The sequence below is a fragment of the Pseudorasbora parva genome, chromosome 19 (genome assembly GCF_024679245.1).
Source record: "Pseudorasbora parva isolate DD20220531a chromosome 19, ASM2467924v1, whole genome shotgun sequence".
Taxonomy (NCBI): Eukaryota; Metazoa; Chordata; class Actinopteri; order Cypriniformes; family Gobionidae; genus Pseudorasbora; species Pseudorasbora parva.
The window spans coordinates 43673989-43692156 of record NC_090190.1 but is presented as its reverse complement, the minus strand read 5'-3'; the positions used below and the strand labels follow the sequence as shown (position 1 = coordinate 43692156).

The 18168-nt window shown below is 45.5% G+C and overlaps 2 protein-coding genes across 3 annotated transcripts; both read left to right on the top strand.

Moving 5' to 3' along the window:
• The first annotated feature begins 2596 nt into the window (after window positions 1-2596).
• Window positions 2597-11986, top strand: tatdn1 (TatD DNase domain containing 1). Of its 2 annotated transcripts, none has more exons than XM_067424852.1 (12): window positions 2597-2822; window positions 2943-3008; window positions 5235-5284; window positions 5622-5685; window positions 5890-6033; window positions 7606-7648; window positions 7725-7810; window positions 8828-8868; window positions 10944-11020; window positions 11094-11164; window positions 11566-11692; window positions 11772-11986. In XM_067424852.1, exons 1-12 carry the CDS (start codon window positions 2750-2752, stop codon window positions 11782-11784), a joined length of 855 nt encoding a protein of 284 aa, XP_067280953.1. In that variant the 5' UTR covers window positions 2597-2749; the 3' UTR covers window positions 11785-11986. The 2 variants fall into 2 exon arrangements, with proteins under 2 accessions (XP_067280953.1, XP_067280952.1); XM_067424851.1 differs by having other exon boundaries at window positions 2605-2822; window positions 11768-11986.
• A 1186-nt stretch (window positions 11987-13172) lies between these two features.
• Window positions 13173-17935, top strand: rnf139 (ring finger protein 139). Its single transcript, XM_067424841.1, has 2 exons — window positions 13173-13467; window positions 15720-17935. The coding sequence occupies exons 1-2, from the start codon at window positions 13305-13307 to the stop codon at window positions 17510-17512; spliced, it is 1956 nt and encodes a 651-aa protein (XP_067280942.1). The 5' UTR covers window positions 13173-13304; the 3' UTR covers window positions 17513-17935.
• Window positions 17936-18168: the final 233 nt, after the last annotated feature.

Genomic DNA, 18168 nt, shown 5'->3' with positions numbered 1-18168 from the left:
TCGCTGACTCATAACCGTTTGAATCTTTATTTGAGGATTGAACACAAACGCGGAAGAGAAGCCAATGCTGAATAAAGTCGTAGTTTTTGTTATTTTTGGACCCAAATGTATTTTGGATGCTTCAAGAGACTCTAATTAACCCACTGATGTTTCATATGGACTACTGTGATGATGTTTTTATTCCCTTTCTGGACATGGACAGTATAGTGTGCATACACTTCCATACGCTCTCGGACTAAATATAAAATATCTTAAACTGTGTGTGAAGATGAGCGGAGGTCTTACGGGTGTGGAGCGACATTAGGAATTGGGGAACTAACGCTTTAACGGGTTTTCATCCTCATGTTGTTCCAAACCTGTATGAGTTTCTGTCTTCTGCTGAACACAAAAGAAGATATTTGGAAGAATTTAAGCCGAGCAGAGAGAGTATTTTTCCCCCTACTATGCTAGTGAATGGCTGCTCTCTCTGCTTTATTACAAACATTCTTCCAAATATCTTCTTTTGTGTTCAGCAGAAGACAGAAACTCAAACAGGTGTGGAACATGAGGGAGAGTAAATGATGAGAGGATGGTCATGTTTGGTGATCTGTCCCTTTATATTCAGCTCAGAATATCTCACATTAGGTGTCTCTGACGACCTCTTGTGGAAAAATGATAATATAACATATGATATTTCATCGTTTATCGAGTTCATCTCTCCAGAATGCATTCAGATGCACATGTAGACATTATAGAAGTGCTTTTGGGTGAAGTTTAGTTTTAATTTTGAGCGTTTTCCAGGTTTTCCGTGTTCTGAGGGGGTCAGATTGACCAGCGGAGTGTGTGTGTGTGTGTGTGTGTGTGTGTGTGTGTGTGTGTGTGTGTGTGTGTGTGTGTGTGTGTGTGTGTGTGTGTGTGTGTGTGTGTGTGTGTGTGTGTGGTTAAAAGCTTAACATTTCATATTTCAGCTGTTTATAAATGACAGTACACACACTGATGCAAACTAAATTAAATGTAATTCCCGTTTTAGAATATGGCATTATTCAGAGGATTGGTGAACTCATAACTGAGTGTGACACGTTTAGCATTTTTAAAACATTCACGAATAAAAGGCTAAAATTAGGCTAATCATGATTAGCAAAATAGTTTAAAATGGTTTTACCTCTGCTATTTTATTCCCTTAAATCATGCTTATTTATTTATTTATTCTCTAAAGTGTATATTAATGTATATTCTTAGCTCATGGGATAACGCTTGTTGAGTTTGTTCATAAATGTAAACGCATGGGAAGTTAGGCGTGTGTGTTCCTCGAGTGCTGTATGATCATTCATCTTGTGTTAGTTTAGTTCCTGCTGTTTGCGGTGGTGATATCTGTATTATTAATGCGTGTTTGGCTGTATTCATGAGTTGGCATTATATTATTCAATATGTTAAGATCTGTGGTGCTTAATAACAATAAAGAGATAACAATAATCTGAACATTCAACTCATTTAAAGTCCAGAAGAGGTGAAAATCACCGTTCGTGAAAATAATGATCTTATATCTTTACTGTAGTGTTCAGTGTCCAGATGAAACACACACACACACACACACACACACACATCAATGAGTCCCAGAGGAAAGCGCATTAATACAGTTTATTGTTATTAAAGGTCCCGTGTGTGTGCGTGTGTGTATAAATCATAGGGTGTAAATAAAGCAGGAGTGTTGATGTTCGCAACCGGATGTGACGTCATAAGCTCGCCCGGATGTGACGTCATGGTGGAGTTCTAGGTGTTGGGGGGATGTTTGTCCTGCAGGTGGCGCTCGATCTGCGTTCAAGAACCAGTGCACAATACATACATAAATACATTAAAAATACATTTGATTAAAATTAATTAAATACATTTGATTCAAATAAATATATAAATAAATAAAAATATTTTATTACAATCAAATAAATAAATAAATAAATATAATGAAAATAAATACATTTTATTAAAATAAATAAATAAATAAATAAATAAATACATTTTATAAATAAATAAATCTGATTAAAATAAATAAACACATGTAATTAAAATAAATAAATAAATTTAATTAAAATAAATTGATAAATACATTTGATTAAAATAAATAAATAATACATTTAATTAAAATTAAACAATTAAAAAATACATAATAAATAAATAAATACATATAATTAAAACAAATACATTTGATTAAAATAAATAAATAAATACATTTTATAAATAAATAAATCTGATTCAAATAAATAAATACATGTAATTAAAATAAACAAATAAATAAATAAATTTAATTAAAATAAATTGATAAATACATTTGATTAAAATAAATAAATAATAAATTTAATTACAATTAAACAATTAAAAACTACATTTGATTAAAATAAATTAATAAATACATTTGATTTCAATAAATGACTCATCTAACAGTACAGCCCAGTGGTTAGAAAAGAGTACAATGATAATATTATTAACTGATTTAAAAGATTAATTTTTCACATTATCAGGGTCTTTATACATACAATAATACATTGACGTAGAAGCGTTCTCTCCTCTGATTGGTGCATCCTGAGCAGCGCTGAGGAATGTAACAGATACACGTGACATCCGTCCGTGCGCAATAATAGACATCCGGCTGGATTTAAAATAGCATGTTTACTTTCTTTTTTTATTACAACATTATGCCATTCAAATTCCGCCTGGAATTATTATCGATCCTCCAATCACAGATGCTTCCGGGCCGAAGCCCCGCCCACTCGAACAAATGTTGAGAAGCGCGTGCACGTTATATTTCTCCACTTCTGCTAAGATCACAATGGCCAGCTTCAGATTTATAGGTGAGATTATAATCATCATCATCAGCAGGACTGAATCTGATGTGCTGAGGTATGAACGGTTATTATGCTGAAATGTAATAATGTCTTGAGCTCATGTTGTTATGATCGCAATATCTGCAGATATAGGCATTAATCTGACAGACCCGATGTTCAGAGGAATCTACAGGGGAACCCAGAAACATGCCGGTAATAATGACCACACCAGAACTTATTGCACTGTTCAAATGAAGAATAAACGCTTATGAGCCATATGCAGGGCTGCCAGCTTTATCATAACTCAGTGATATCGATCTTGATTAGGTATTAATGTGTATTATAGCCTACTGTACATAATAAAGACACGTTTGTTTGTCGTAGCACTATTTTAGATGTTTCTTGGGGCTTATTATATGCTCGCGTTCATTAATATTCACTTGTGTGTGTTGAGGATAATTATTCATTAAAAATATTACGAAGTTATTAAAGTTCACATTTTAAGAAATCTGCTGTTTGATCATATCTAAATATGTTTGAGAATGCAAGACTGCAATACTTCTTTGATCAACTAGATTAGATACATGTATATTTATTAAAGAGCCGTAAGGCATTACAAATAAACATTATTTTTTTTGCCACAAAATGACTAATTTGCCTCTTTGACCGTCGCTGCTCGTCCTCACCGTCGCTGCTCGCTGCTCGTCCTCACCGTCGCTGCTCGCTGCTCGTCCGCACCGCCGCTGCTCGCTGCTCGTCCTCACCGTCGCTGCTCGCTGCTCGTCCGCACCGCCGCTGCTCGTCCGCACCGTCGCTGCTCGCTGCTCGTCCGCACCGTCGCTGCTCGCTGCTCGTCCGCACCGCCGCTGCTCGTCCGCACCGCCGCTGCTCGTCCGCACCGCCGCTGCTCGTCCGTACCGTCGCTGCTCGTCCGTACCGTCGCTGCTCGTCCGCACCGCCGCTGCTCGCTGCTCGTCCGCACCGCCGCTGCTCGTCCGCACCGCCGCTGCTCGTCCGCACCGCCGCTGCTCGTCCGTAACGCCGCTGCTCGCTGCTCGTCCGCACCGCTGCTGCTCGTCCGTAACGCCGCTGCTCGCTGCTCGTCCGCACCGCCGCTGCTCGCTGCTCGTCCGTAACGTCGCTGCTCGTCCGTACCGCCGCTGCTCGTCCTCACCGCCGCTGCTCGCTGCTCGTCCGTAACGTCGCTGCTCGTCCGTACCGCCGCTGCTCGTCCTCACCGCCGCTGCTCGTCCTCACCGCCGCTGCTCGTCCGCACCGCCGCTGCTCGCTGCTCGTCCGTAACGTCGCTGCTCGTCCGTACCGCCGCTGCTCGTCCTCACCGCCGCTGCTCGTCCGCACCGCCGCTGCTCGTCCGTACCGTCGCTGCTCGTCCGTACCGTCGCTGCTCGTCCGCACCGCCGCTGCTCGCTGCTCGTCCGCACCGCCGCTGCTCGTCCGTAACGCCGCTGCTCGTCCGTAACGCCGCTGCTCGTCCGTAACGCCGCTGCTCGCTGCTCGTCCGTAACGCCGCTGCTCGTCCGTAACGCCGCTGCTCGTCCGTAACGCCGCTGCTCGCTGCTCGTCCGCACCGCTGCTGCTCGTCCGTAACGCCGCTGCTCGCTGCTCGTCCGCACCGCTGCTGCTCGTCCGTAACGCCGCTGCTCGCTGCTCGTCCGCACCGCCGCTGCTCGTCCGTAACGCCGCTGCTCGCTGCTCGTCCGCACCGCTGCTGCTCGTCCGTAACGCCGCTGCTCGCTGCTCGTCCGCACCGCCGCTGCTCGCTGCTCGTCCGTAACGTCGCTGCTCGTCCGTACCGCCGCTGCTCGTCCTCACCGCCGCTGCTCGTCCGCACCGCCGCTGCTCGTCCGTACCGTCGCTGCTCGTCCGTACCGTCGCTGCTCGTCCGCACCGCCGCTGCTCGCTGCTCGTCCTCACCGCCGCTGCTCGTCCGTACCGCCGCTGCTCGTCCTCACCGCCGCTGCTCGTCCGCACCGCCGCTGCTCGTCCTCACCGCCGCTGCTCGTCCGCACCGCCGCTGCTCGTCCGTACCGTCGCTGCTCGTCCGTAACGCCGCTGCTCGCTGCTCGTCCGTACCGCCGCTGCTCGCTGCTCGTCCGCACCGCCGCTGCTCGTCCGCACCGTCGCTGCTCGTCCGTAACGCCGCTGCTCGCTGCTCGTCCGTACCGCCGCTGCTCGTCCGCACCGCCGCTGCTCGTCCGTACCGCCGCTGCTCGCTGCTCGTCCGCACCGCCGCTGCTCGTCCGCACCGCCGCTGCTCGTCCGTACCGCCGCTGCTCGTGCCGATGCAGGAGAGTTGCCAGCGCTGCATATTGGGGTCATGTCCGAGCGTAGCCGGCTAACGAAGGGCTGATGTTCTTCACGCGGTTATGTTGTTTCAGAGCAGATGACATTCACACTGACGTCTGTTGTGTCTCTCAGATGATTTCCCTCAGGTCATCGAGAGGGCGCTGAAGGTCGGAGTGCAGAAGGTCAGCAGAGGTCATCTTCATCAGCCATTCATTATATTTGAGCAAGTTCTGTTGAGTTTCCTACTAGCCTGGATAAAACCAGAGCATCCTCAGGAGGAGCTGAGTGTGTGTGTGTGTGTGTGTGTGTGTGTGTGTGTGTGTGTGTGTGTGAGCCTGTATATGTGGTTTATGAGGACACATTTGTATAACTACATGGCTATTACATATTATTGACGAACAGAAATCATGAGCTCTGATGGCATTGCCCCGCTGCTGTAAGGCATCTGAACGCCATTAGTGCGCCATTCTTAGATGATGTTTGATCAGGAATGAGTTTGATTATGATATTTTCTCACAGTTCATCATCACTGGAGGAAACCTGGAGGACAGCAGAGAGGCGCTCAGACTCGCAAACACCCGAGGTAACCTCGCTACATGTGTGTGTGTGTGTGTGTGTGTGTGTGTGTGTGTGTGTGTGTGTGTGTGATGGGTAGGTTTAGGGGCAGTGTAAGGGGATAGAAAATATGGTTTGTGCAGTATAAAAACCATTACGCCTATGGAGAGTCCCCATATGTCACAAAAACAAACGTGTGTGTGTGTGTGTGTGTGTGTGTGTGTGTGTGCAGAGGAGTTCTTCAGTACGGTGGGCTGTCACCCGACGCGGTGCGCTGAGTTTGACCAGCTGGGCTCGGATCAGTACCTGTCGTCTCTGCTGGACCTGAGCCTCAGTAACAGACAGAAGGTGGTCGCTGTGGGAGAGTGTGGCCTCGGTAAGCAGCACTACAAGCCTTTACACTCACACTCACACTTATGCATTTAGCAGACGCTATTATCCAAAGCGACTTACAACTGAGGAGTACAGGAAGCGATCACGAGGAGGCGAAGAAACGCAAAAAGTGTCTTAAAGGGGGGGTGAAATGCTGTTTCATGCATACTGATCTTTTTACACTGTTAAAGACTTGGAATCCCATACTAAACATGGACAAAGTTTCAAAAGTTAAGGTGGACGTTTGATGGGAGTATTTCTTTGTCAAAAATACTACTTCCGGTTAGTCATAAGTTTCGGCAAGTTTTTTGAGATCATGCGTCCCCTTTGACGTTAATGGGGGCGGAATTTCCTTGTATGGGCCTTACGGACAATTCTACCGGAAGCGCGTGAGAGAGAGAGAGGGAGAGAGAGAGAGAGAGAGAGAGAGAGAGAGGAGAGAGAGAGAGAGAGAGAGAGAGAGAGAGAGAGAGAGAGAGAGAGAGAGAGAGAGAGAGAGAGAGAGAGAGCGAAAGCAACAGCCTACGCCCATCAAAGCGCTGGTTTGTAGATTGCTGGACAGGTGACAATTACACATAGCACATAACAATGTCTCCAAAAAAGTGCGTTTTTGGTTGCCAGACCAAGACAGTCCTGCACAGATTCTCCAAAACCCCGCGTTAAGGCAACAGTGGATGTAATTTGCTTTTCCGGATCAGCAACTGAGTTGCGCGAATGTTTATATCTGTTCGCTGCATTTCGGTGCCGACTGTTTCATAAACAAGGCCCAGCTCGACGCCGGATTTTCCCGATCGCCTAATGCTGAAGGATGGAGCAGTCCCAACGTTAGAAGGGTGAGTGAGACTGCTTCAAATGTCTCTACACAAACCACGAGTAAACACACAAACACACGTGCACAACTGCACTTCCCACATGTACACCTTCAAAGACAAAAATACGACGATATAATTCAAGTATAAATATGTAAATAACACAAGCCGCTAAGCATATTATATAGTTAGTGTATAACTTGTAGCACATAGACGTCCTGCTCTAGTCGTTTTTGCTGCTGCTCCTGTTCAACTGCAGCCTCTGGGTCTGATTCCGGATCATAGATGTATGGCTGGATCTGATTAAAAGCCATATTTTTATTTTGAATAAAGTTTTTTTCCCGCTGTTAGGGATGACGCACTCGACTCAACACAATAGCAGCGCGCTGCTGCACACGTCATTATTTAGCTCCGCCCACACGACACGCCCCCACCCGCTCGGCTTTTTTCGGAAAGACTCGGAACAGCGCATCTTTCTTATATAATTATTAAAAAAATAAAGACTTTTCGGAGATATGCAGGATGCAATGCTACTCTATAGGTACTCAAGATTGACATGACACTGACTGAAACTGAGTGTTTCACCCCCCCTTTAAATACCAAGATTAGGATATTACTCAGAGTAGCAAAAACCAGAATAGGAGGGAAAAGAGGAAAATAGAGGGGGAAAAGTTGTTGATAAGATTAGGTGCTCATAGAAGAGTTTTGCCTGTTTTTGAGCGATGTATAGGATCCAGATGTGTTTAATAATCATCAATGCTTCTCAGATTTTGACAGGTTGGAGTTTTGTCCCAGAGAGACTCAACTGAAGTGAGTGTTTGAGACGCTAAAGCTGCGGTTTATGCGGATGTCCTGATGCTCATCACGGGTCTTTTGGCTCTCACAGATACTTCGAGCTCCAGTTTAATCTGGCAGAAGAGACGCGGTTACCCATGTTCCTCCACTGCAGGAACGCACACCCACAGTTCCTGGGTACGGACACTCTTCTCTGCAAAATATGCTCTTATTATTTAGTTTTTTATATCTAAATATCTAAATATTCCTAAAGGGTTAGTTCAGCCAAAAATGAAATATCTGTCATTAACTCCTCTCCCTAATGTCGCTCCACACCCGTAAGACCTCCGCTCATCTTCACACACAGTTTAAGATATTTTATATTTAGTCCGAGAGCGTATGCAAGTGTATGCACACTATACTGTCCATGTCCAGAAAGGGAATAAAAACATCATCACAGTAGTCCATATGAGACATCAGTGGGTTAATTAGAGTCTCTTGAAGCATCCAAAATACATTTGGGTCCAAAAATAACAAAAACTACGACTTTATTCAGCATTGGCTTCTCTTCCGCGTTTGTGTTCAATCCTCAAATAAAGATTCAAACGGTTATGAGTCAGCGAATCGATTCATGATTCGGATCGCCAATGTCACGTGATTTCAGCAGTTTGACACGCGATCATTAATGACATGAATTTCATTTTTTCGTGAGCTAAACCTTTAAATCAAGGTGAGAAAAATAATCTAAAAAAATAATAGACAAGAAACAAGATTTCAATCAGAAATCAGATTATTTTTCTCACCCCATTGGCAGATCATTTTGCCTGTTTTAAGCAAAAACTCTCTTCATTTAGATTTTATTTTTAAGAAAACAAGAAAAAATCTTGATTTAAGAATTGTTAAATATTTAGATTAGAAACAAGACAAATTACTGAGTAAGAAGAGCATTTTTCTTGTGTTCTGTAAACGTGTGTGTGTGTGTGTGTGTGTGTGGTGTTGAGTGTGTATGAGTAAACTGTGTGTGTGTGTGTGTGTGTGTGTGTGTGTGTGTGTGTGTGTGTGTGTGTGTGTGTGTGTGTGTGTGTGTGTGGTGTTGAGTGTGTATGAGTAAACTGTGTGTGTGTGTGTGTGGTGTTGAGTGTGTATGAGTAAACTGTGTGTGTGTGTGTGTGGTGTTGAGTGTGTATGAGTAAACTGTGTGTGTGTCGCTTACAGACATCATGAAGAGGAACAGAGACCGGTGTGCCGGTGGAGTGGTGAGTGGGGCTTTTGGCATTAAGACGGATTTATCCGTGTTTTCCACACAGAGCATCCGGAGAGTATTCACAGCGCTTCCCTTTTCCACATTTTGTTACACTAGCCTGACGTGCTCATACAGCTCTAGTCAGAATATGAGTCTGACGCTCATTGGGCTGTGATTATGGGGCATTTCAACCCAACCAGGAAAGGCCTCGATTGGACAGACCGACACTTGGATGTGTGTTTAGGGTCGCTGTCCTGTTGGAAGATGAACCTTCACCCCGGTCTGAGGTCCAGAGCGCTCTGGAGCAGGTGCTCATCAACGATTCATCTTTCCCTCAATCCTGACTAGTCTCCCAGTTCCTGCCGCTGAGAAACACCCCCACAGCATTATGCTGCCACCACCATGGTTTACTGTAGGGATGGGATTGTTCAGGTGATGAGAGGTGCCTGGTTTCCTCCATTCAGGCCAAAGAGTTCAATCTGTGTTTCTTATGGTCTGAGCGTCCTTCAGGAGCCTCCAGACGGGCTGCCATGTGCCGTCTGGCCACTGCAGGCCTGATTAGTGGAGAGCTGCAGAGATGGTGAAGCACTGTGAATACTGGATCCTCATTATTTCCACTACATTTGTTTTTCTTTGATTTCTCAAAGTTTTTGTTCCATGTGTCCTCCACATTTCCTCACGGTTTCCTCCACATTTCCTCACGGTTTCCTCCATATTTCCTCAGTGTTTCCTCCACATTTCCTCACGGTTTCCTCCACATTTCCTCACGGTTTCCTCCACATTTCCTCACGGTTTCCTCCACATTTCCTCACGGTTTCCTCCACATTTCCTCACGGTTTCCTCCACATTTCCTCACGGTTTCCTCCATATTTCCTCACGGTTTCCTCCACATTTCCTCACGGTTTCCTCCACATTTCCTCACGGTTTCCTCCACATTTCCTCACGGTTTCCTCCACATTTCCTCACGGTTTCCTCCATATTTCCTCACGGTTTCCTCCACATTTCCTCACGGTTTCTTCCATATTTCCTCACGGTTTCCTCCATATTTCCTCACGGTTTCCTCTATATTTCCTCACGGTTTCCTCCATATTTCCTCACGGTTTCCTCCATATTTCCTTACGGTTTCCTCCATATTTCCTCACGGTTTGCCCCATATTTCCTCACGGTTGCTTCCATATTTCCTCACGGTTTCCTCCATATTTCCTCACGGTTTACTCCATATTCCCTCACGGTTTCCTCCACATTTCCTCACGGTTTCCTCCATATTTCCTCACGGTTTCCTCCACATTTCCTCACGGTTTCCTCCACATTTCCTCACGGTTTCCTCTACATTTCCTCACGGTTTCCTCTATATTTCTTCACGGTTTCCTCCACATTTCCTCACGGTTTCTTCCATATTTCCTCACGGTTTCCTCTACATTTCCTCACGGTTTCCTCTACATTTCCTCACGGTTTCCTCCACATTTCCTCACGGTTTCCTCTATATTTCTTCACGGTTTCCTCCACATTTCCTCACGGTTTCCTCTACATTTCCTCACGGTTTCCTCTACATTTCCTCACGGTTTCCTCTATATTTCTTCACGGTTTCCTCCACATTTCCTCACGGTTTCTTCCATATTTCCTCACGGTTTCCTCCACATTTCCTCACGGTTTCTTCCATATTTCCTCACTGTTTCCTCCATATTTCCTCACGGTTTCCTCTATATTTCTTCACGGTTTCCTCCACATTTCCTCACGGTTTCTTCCATATTTCCTCACGGTTTCCTCTACATTTCCTCACGGTTTCCTCTACATTTCCTCACGGTTTCCTCCACATTTCCTCACGGTTTCCTCTATATTTCTTCACGGTTTCCTCCACATTTCCTCACGGTTTCCTCTACATTTCCTCACGGTTTCCTCTACATTTCCTCACGGTTTCCTCTATATTTCTTCACGGTTTCCTCCACATTTCCTCACGGTTTCTTCCATATTTCCTCACTGTTTCCTCCACATTTCCTCACGGTTTCTTCCATATTTCCTCACTGTTTCCTCCATATTTCCTCACGGTTTCCTCCATATTTCCTCACGGTTTCCTCCATATTTCCTCAGGTCCACTCGTTCGACGGCTCGCAGCAGGACGCGGCGGCTCTGATTGATCTGGATCTGTACATCGGCATTAACGGCTGGTGAGCTCCGCGTCTCAGACTGATGTTCGTCTCGTTTGTTCCTCGCTGACGTGCGTTTGCTTCTGTATTTCAGCTCTTTGAAAACGGCAGAGAATCTGGAGGTGATGAAGTCAATCCCGTCGGACAGGCTGATGATCGAAACAGGTTCAGGCGTTTTATAGTTTTATATCACAGTAACAGATTTGGTTTAGCTAGAAATTCCTCTCCAGTTTAGATGTGTCTCAAAGAGTCTCTTCTGCTCATTAATCTGATCATTAAAGGGTTAGTTCACCCAAAAATGAAAATGATGTCATTAATTACTCCCCCTCATGTCTTTGGACACCCGTAAGGGCTGTGTGTCGATGTGTTTAGGGCCTTTATGGGTCTTGTGAGTGGGAATGGACTGAATGCCAGTGGAGGCCTATCTGAAGCCTTTCTCAGCTTTACACTGAAATATCTTCATCTGTGTTCTGAAGATGAACGAAGGCCTTACGGGTGTCCAACGACATGAGGGCGAGTAATTCATGAAATAATGTTCATTTTTTGGTGAACTAACCCTTTAACAGACGCGCCGTGGTGCGGCATTAAAAACACTCACGCCGGAGCCAAGCTGATCCGAAGCACATTCCCCACCAAGAAGAAGTGGGAGACGGGACACTGCCTGAAGGACCGCAACGAGCCCTGCCACATCATGTATGTCTCTCTCACACACACACACACACACACACACACACTCTGAAACGTCCCGTGACTGGATGTCAATATCAGACAGGTGTTGGAGGTGATGGCGGCGGCCAGGGGTGAAGATCCACAGGACCTGAGTGAAACCATCCACAACAACACCATGAGACTGTTCTTCAACACCCGCGCATGAGGAGGACTTTTATTTTGACATGTGTGTTACACAATAAAAGTGACCAGAACAACGTGTACTGTACATTTATCTTAATTAAATTAAAGCTGAAATGAGAAAATGTTGCTCTAAAATTACTGACTGGAAATACACGAAAACTAAACTTTAAATCTATTTTTTAAGAATAATCACAACAAAACCTGAAAATATACAAAAAAAGTAAATTAAAATTATTAATGAAACATGTATATATATATATATATAAAATACTGAATAACATGTGCATCTTATGTTTAGATTTGCTGTTGAATAATAGCAAGAATATGAATATTCATGAGTATATCAAATATATGCAATATATTTAAGCTGTATTAAACACAAGCTTAACTCATTGTTATTAAGTAAGTAAATCATTTGTATACATATTTAGGTTACACTTTATATTAAGGTTACACGTTTTTATTGTGTAATTGTATATTTAAATACTGAGTAATATTAATTAACTCGGGTTGAAATTTAGTAGACTATTATTATGCATAATTCACTTACTGTAACAAGGACACTGAAAAAATAAAGTGTTACCTATATTTCTAATAATATTTAAATCATTAATAAATATAATTTATATTTTTAAAGGTGTATTCGTATTTATTAAAAAAAAGTGTCTTTTACACAATAAAAGTGACCAGAACAACGTGTACTGTACATTTATCTTAATTAAAATAAAGCTGCACTGCAAAAAATGCTTTTCTTACTCATTATTTTTGTCTTGTTTTGTGAAAAATAACTTTATGCTTAAAATAAGTAAAATGAGTGAGAAAATTCATCTTAATTCAAACAGAAAACAAGATTATTTTTTTCACCCCATTGGCAGATTATTAATCTTATTTTAAGCAAAAACTCTTAATTTTAAGTTAAGATTTGCCTTTTGATAATAGACAGAATATGAATATTCATGAGCATATCAAATTATGCAATATATTTAAACCGTATTAAAACGAGCATAACTAATTTTTATTTTGTTAAAGTAAAAAAATATTTGTTTACATATTTTGGTTACACTTTCTTTTTAAGTTGTCATTTTTACAGTGTAATTGTATATTTAAGTATTGAGGAATATTAATTAACTGTAGGGTTGAGCTTTAGTTGCATGTTATTATGAATTGGTTACTGTTAAAAAATACAGTGTTATCCATATTTCTAATCATATTTAAAACATTAATAAATATAAAATATATATTTTTAAAGGTGAAGTCAAATGTATTAAAAATAAATATCATTATAAATAAAACCGAGCGTCTGTGTTGTGCGCATGCGCTTTGTGACTTCCGCGTTCCTCTCACTCATAGCAACAGCGGCAGAGCCAAAATGGCGACCGGTGTAGATCCTGCGTGACACCGACCCGAGTCTCAGCACCGAATCCCGCGGTTCCCGGACAGCGGCGGTACCGCCATGGCCTCCGCGAACGGGCGGCTGGGTCAGCACTTTCTGGCCGTGCTCGATGTGGCTCTACGGGTCCCGAGCATCTTCATAATCGACGCTATATTCAACTCATACTCTGATCCCGGAGCCGGATGGACCGGAACCGCCGGAAGAGCGTTAATCCGCGCGCTAGGTGAGTCGGTTCGGGCTGTGACGCGGGGGTACCGCCGGCCGGTTCGGCTCGGGGATAACGAGCGGAGATCCGCGAACCGGGCCTGGGCAGAACCGGCTGACACTCGCGTGTTTATAACTGTCAGATGACGCAAGAGTCGCTCAGATTAACTTATCGATAATTATAGTCATGACAGCCACCGTTTAAATGTTCACATCTCGGAGAACAAGACTCAGTTATCATTAAAAAGTTATTATTACTATATATCAGTTGTTCAGTGATGTTGTCATTGCGGTGTAGTTTAGCGATATTTAACTTAGGCTCTATGGAATCCGCTCTTATTTCATTTATATATATTTAAAAAAAAATGTGTTCATTTTGTAACGTTATTTATTTTATTTTTTTTGGCAGTCAAATGAAGGCATTAAACATTAATTAAACTTTTAATGATATGAAATTAAACACAACGAAGCTGTGTGTTTGTGTGTGCGTTTGTTTGTTTGTTTGTTTGTTTGTGTGTGTGTGAGGGTTTGTTTGTGTGTGTGTGAGGGTTTGTTTGTGTGTGTGTGTGTGTGTGTGTGTGTGGAGGGTTTGTTTGTGTGTGTGTGTGTGAGGGTTTGTTTGTGTGTGTGTGAGGGTTTGTTTGCTTGTGTGAGGGTTTGTTTGTGTGTGTGTGTGTGAGGGTTTGTTTGCTTGTGTGAGGGTTTGTTTGTGTGTGTGTGTGTGAGGGTTTGTTTGCTTGTGTGAGGGTTTGTTTGTGTGTGTGAGCATTTGTTTGTGTGAGCGTTTGTTTGTGTGTGTGTGTTTGTGATTGTGTGTTTGTGTGTGTGTTTGTTTGTTTGTGTGAGGGTTTGTTTGTTTGTGTGAGCATTTGTTTGTGTGAGCGTTTGTTTGTGTGAGCGTTTGTTTGTGTGAGCGTTTGTTTGTGTGAGCGTTTGTGTGAGCGTTTGTTTGTGTGAGCATTTGTTTGTGTGTTTGTGTGTGTGTGAGAGAGAGAGTGTGTTTGTTTGTGTGTTTGTTTGTACTTGTGTGAGCATTTGTTTGTGTGTTTGTGTGTGTGTGTGAGAGAGAGAGTGTGTTTGTTTGTGTGTGTGTGTGTGTGTGTGTGAGAGAGAGAGAGTGTGTGTGTGTGTGTGTGTATGTGTTTGTGAGTGTGTATTTGTTTGTTTGTTTATGTGTGTGTGTTTGCACGTGAGTTTGAGTGTGTGTGTGTGTGTGTTTGTGAGTGTGTATTTGTTTGTTTGTTTGTTTATGTGTGTGTGTGTGTGTGTGTGAGCGAGCGCGCGCGCGCGCGCGAGTGTGTGTAATAGTAAGTGTGTGCCCGCGTGTCTGTGTTTGTGAGTGTGTAATAGTAAGCGTGTGTGTGTGTGTGTGTGTGATTGTAGGTTTAGGGGCAGTGTGTGTGTGTGTGTGTGAGATGGGTAGGTTTAGGGGCTGTGTGTGTGTGTGTGTGTGAGATGGGTAGGTTTAGGGGCAGTGTGTGTGTGTGTGTGTGTGTGTGAGATGGGTAGGTTTAGGGGCAGTGTGTGTGTGTGTGTGTGTGTGAGATGGGTAGGTTTAGGGGCAGTGTGTGTGTGTGTGTGAGATGGGTAGGTTTAGGGGCAGTGTGTGTGTGTGTGTGTGTGAGATGGGTAGGTTTAGGGGCAGTGTGTGTGTGTGTGTGTGTGTGTGAGATGGGTAGGTTTAGGGGCAGTGTGTGTGTGTGTGTGTGTGTGATGGGTAGGTTTAGGGGCAGTGTGTGTGTGTGTGTGTGTGTGAGATGGGTAGGTTTAGGGGCAGTGTGTGTGTGTGTGTGTGTGTGATGGGTAGGTTTAGGGGCAGTGTGTGTGTGTGTGTGTGTGTGTGTGATGGGTAGGTTTAGGGGCAGTGTGTGTGTGTGTGTGTGTGTGTGAGATGGGTAGGTTTAGGGGCAGTGTGTGTGTGTGTGTGTGTGTGTGATGGGTAGGTTTAGGGGCAGTGTGTGTGTGTGTGTGTGTGAGATGGGTAGGTTTAGGGGCAGTGTGTGTGTGTGTGTGTGTGTGTGAGATGGGTAGGTTTAGGGGCAGTGTGTGTGTGTGTGTGTGTGTGTGATGGGTAGGTTTAGGGGCAGTGTGTGTGTGTGTGTGTGTGTGTGTGTGTGATGGGTAGGTTTAGGGGCAGTGTAAGGGGATAGAAAATACGGTTTGTACAGTATAAAACCATTACGCCGATGGAGAGTCCCCAAATGTCACAAAAACAAACGTGTGTGTGTGTGTGTGTGAGACCGCAGCACTGATGGTGTTGTTGTTCTGCAGGTATCCTGGTGTCCAGTGTGGTGCTGGTTCTGTCCCAGAAGGCTCTGCTCCAGTTCTACTCTCTGCTGTCGGCGGTCCTGCTGGGCGTGGCCTCGGTGCTGCTCAACTACTACAGCACTGGCCCGGTGCCGCTGCCCGACGGGCCCACGCTCTGGCTAACGCTAGCACTGCTGCAGCTGCTAATGGGACTAGGCTACGTGGCCCTGCTGCGCGCGCGGCCCTTGAGCGCCGCCCTGGTGGTTCTGGACATCATGGCGCCGCTGTGTGGCCCAGCAGAGGCACGGCGGGCGCTAGCGCTGGGGTCAGGGGTCGTGCTCGCGGCGCACACGATGCTAACCCTCCTGCTAAAGCTCAAGCGATTCTACTACTCCTGTCGCTACGTCTACCTGCTGCTCCGCCACATGTACCGCATCTACGGCCTGCAGCTGCTCCTGGAGGACACATGGAAGCGAATACGTTTCCCGGATATCTTGCGCGTCTTCTGGCTAACGCGTGTAACCGCGCAAGCCGTGATCCTGGTGTATGTGGTGCGCGCGGTACGCTCCGAAAGCGGGCTTCCACTAGGATGGGATGTGTTGTGGGATCTGTTTAGCAACTTGATAATCAGCGGCTGCGACTCAACGCTAACCGTGCTAGGCATGAGCGCGGTCATCTCCTCGCTAGCGCACTACCTCGGGCTTAGCATCCTGGCGTTCATCGGCTCCACAGAGGAGGAGGATAAGCGGCTTGGCTTCGTGGCGCCCGTGCTGTTTTTCATCCTAGCGCTACAAACCGGGCTAAGCGGGCTAAAACCCGAAGAGCGGCTAGTGCGGCTTAGCCGCAACATGTGCCTCTTGCTAACGGCTATCTTACACTTCATCCACGGGATGACGGATCCAGTCCTGATGTCTCTCAGCGCCTCGCATGTGTCCTCGGTGCGCCGGCACGTGCCCGTCCTGCTAGTCTCGCTAGCTCTTTTCACGCTACCCGTCCTGCTTAGCATCGTTCTGTGGCATCAGTTCGTGCTCAACACGTGGCTGTTCGCCGTCACCGCGTTCTGCGTGGAGCTGTGCCTAAAGGTGCTAGTTTCGCTAACTGTGTACGCGCTCTTCATGATCGACGGATTCTACAACGTGCTCTGGGAGAAGCTGGACGATTACGTGTATTATGTGCGCTCCACCGGAAACGTGATCGAGTTCGTGTTCGGCGTGATTATGTTCGGGAACGGCGCGTACACGATGATGTTCGAGTCAGGCAGCAAGATCCGCGCGTGCATGATGTGCCTCCACGCGTACTTCAACATCTACCTGCAGGCTAAGAACGGCTGGAAAACGTTCATCAACCGCCGCACGGCCGTGAAGAAGATCAACTCGCTGCCGGAGGTGAAGGGCGCGCGGCTACGCGACGTGGAGGACGTTTGCGCTATCTGCTATCAGGAGTTTGGCGCGTCCGCGCGCATCACGCCGTGCCACCATTACTTCCACGCGCTGTGCCTTCGCAAGTGGCTGTACATCCAGGACACGTGTCCCATGTGCCATCAGCGCGTCTATATCGAGGACGACAGCTCCGAGCGCGCCGCATTCTCAAATAACAACGGCTACGCCGCGGCCGCGCCGGAGGGGGCGGGGCTTGAGGAGGACGGGGGCGGGGCCGATGCAGCCGCCGGAGGGGCGGAGCCTGAGAACGAGCTCCTGGAGGATAACGACAGCATCGAATATGACGAGGACGAATGGGGGACGCAGCCGGGTGCGGCGCTCGTCGAGGACGATTACATCAACAACGACGGTGATGACGATGGCACGGACTCCGACTGAAGGTCACGGACTGCGGCTCAATGTCACAGACTGCGGCTCAAGGTCACGGACTCCGACTAAAGGTCACGGACTGTGGCTCAAGGTCACGGACTCTGACTAAACGTCACGGACTCCGACTTAAGGTCACCGGACTGCGGCTCAAGGTCACAGACTGAGGCTCAAGGTCGCCGGACTGCGGCTCAAGGTCACATGCTACTGTGATGGCAGTGTAACTAATGGTCTCTTGTGTGACCGCTCTTATAATTGTGTACATTCTTGTACATGTGCTAAAGAATGATGATGAATCAGCTGCTAATCTCAGTATCTGATCATGCGGTGTTTCCGTCACGTTTGATTTGAGGCTCAATTGTTGATTTTGCCAAGAGAACTGATGTAAATATAGAATCAGCTTTACTTCTTTTGTAAATAAAATGAATAAGCTGACGTTCTGTGTGACTTTACGCTGTGTGTGTGTGTGTTTACATAAGTCAAAACAAAAGAAATTAGGACTTTTTATATATTTATATGCCACATAATAAATACATGTGTGTGTGTGTGTGTGTGTGTGTGTGCGTGTGCGTGTGCGTGTGTAAAAATTAATATTTATTACATACCAAGAAGAAATTATGCTAGAAAGATTTTTGTCTTCTCATAATTAGATTATTTAAAAATTAATA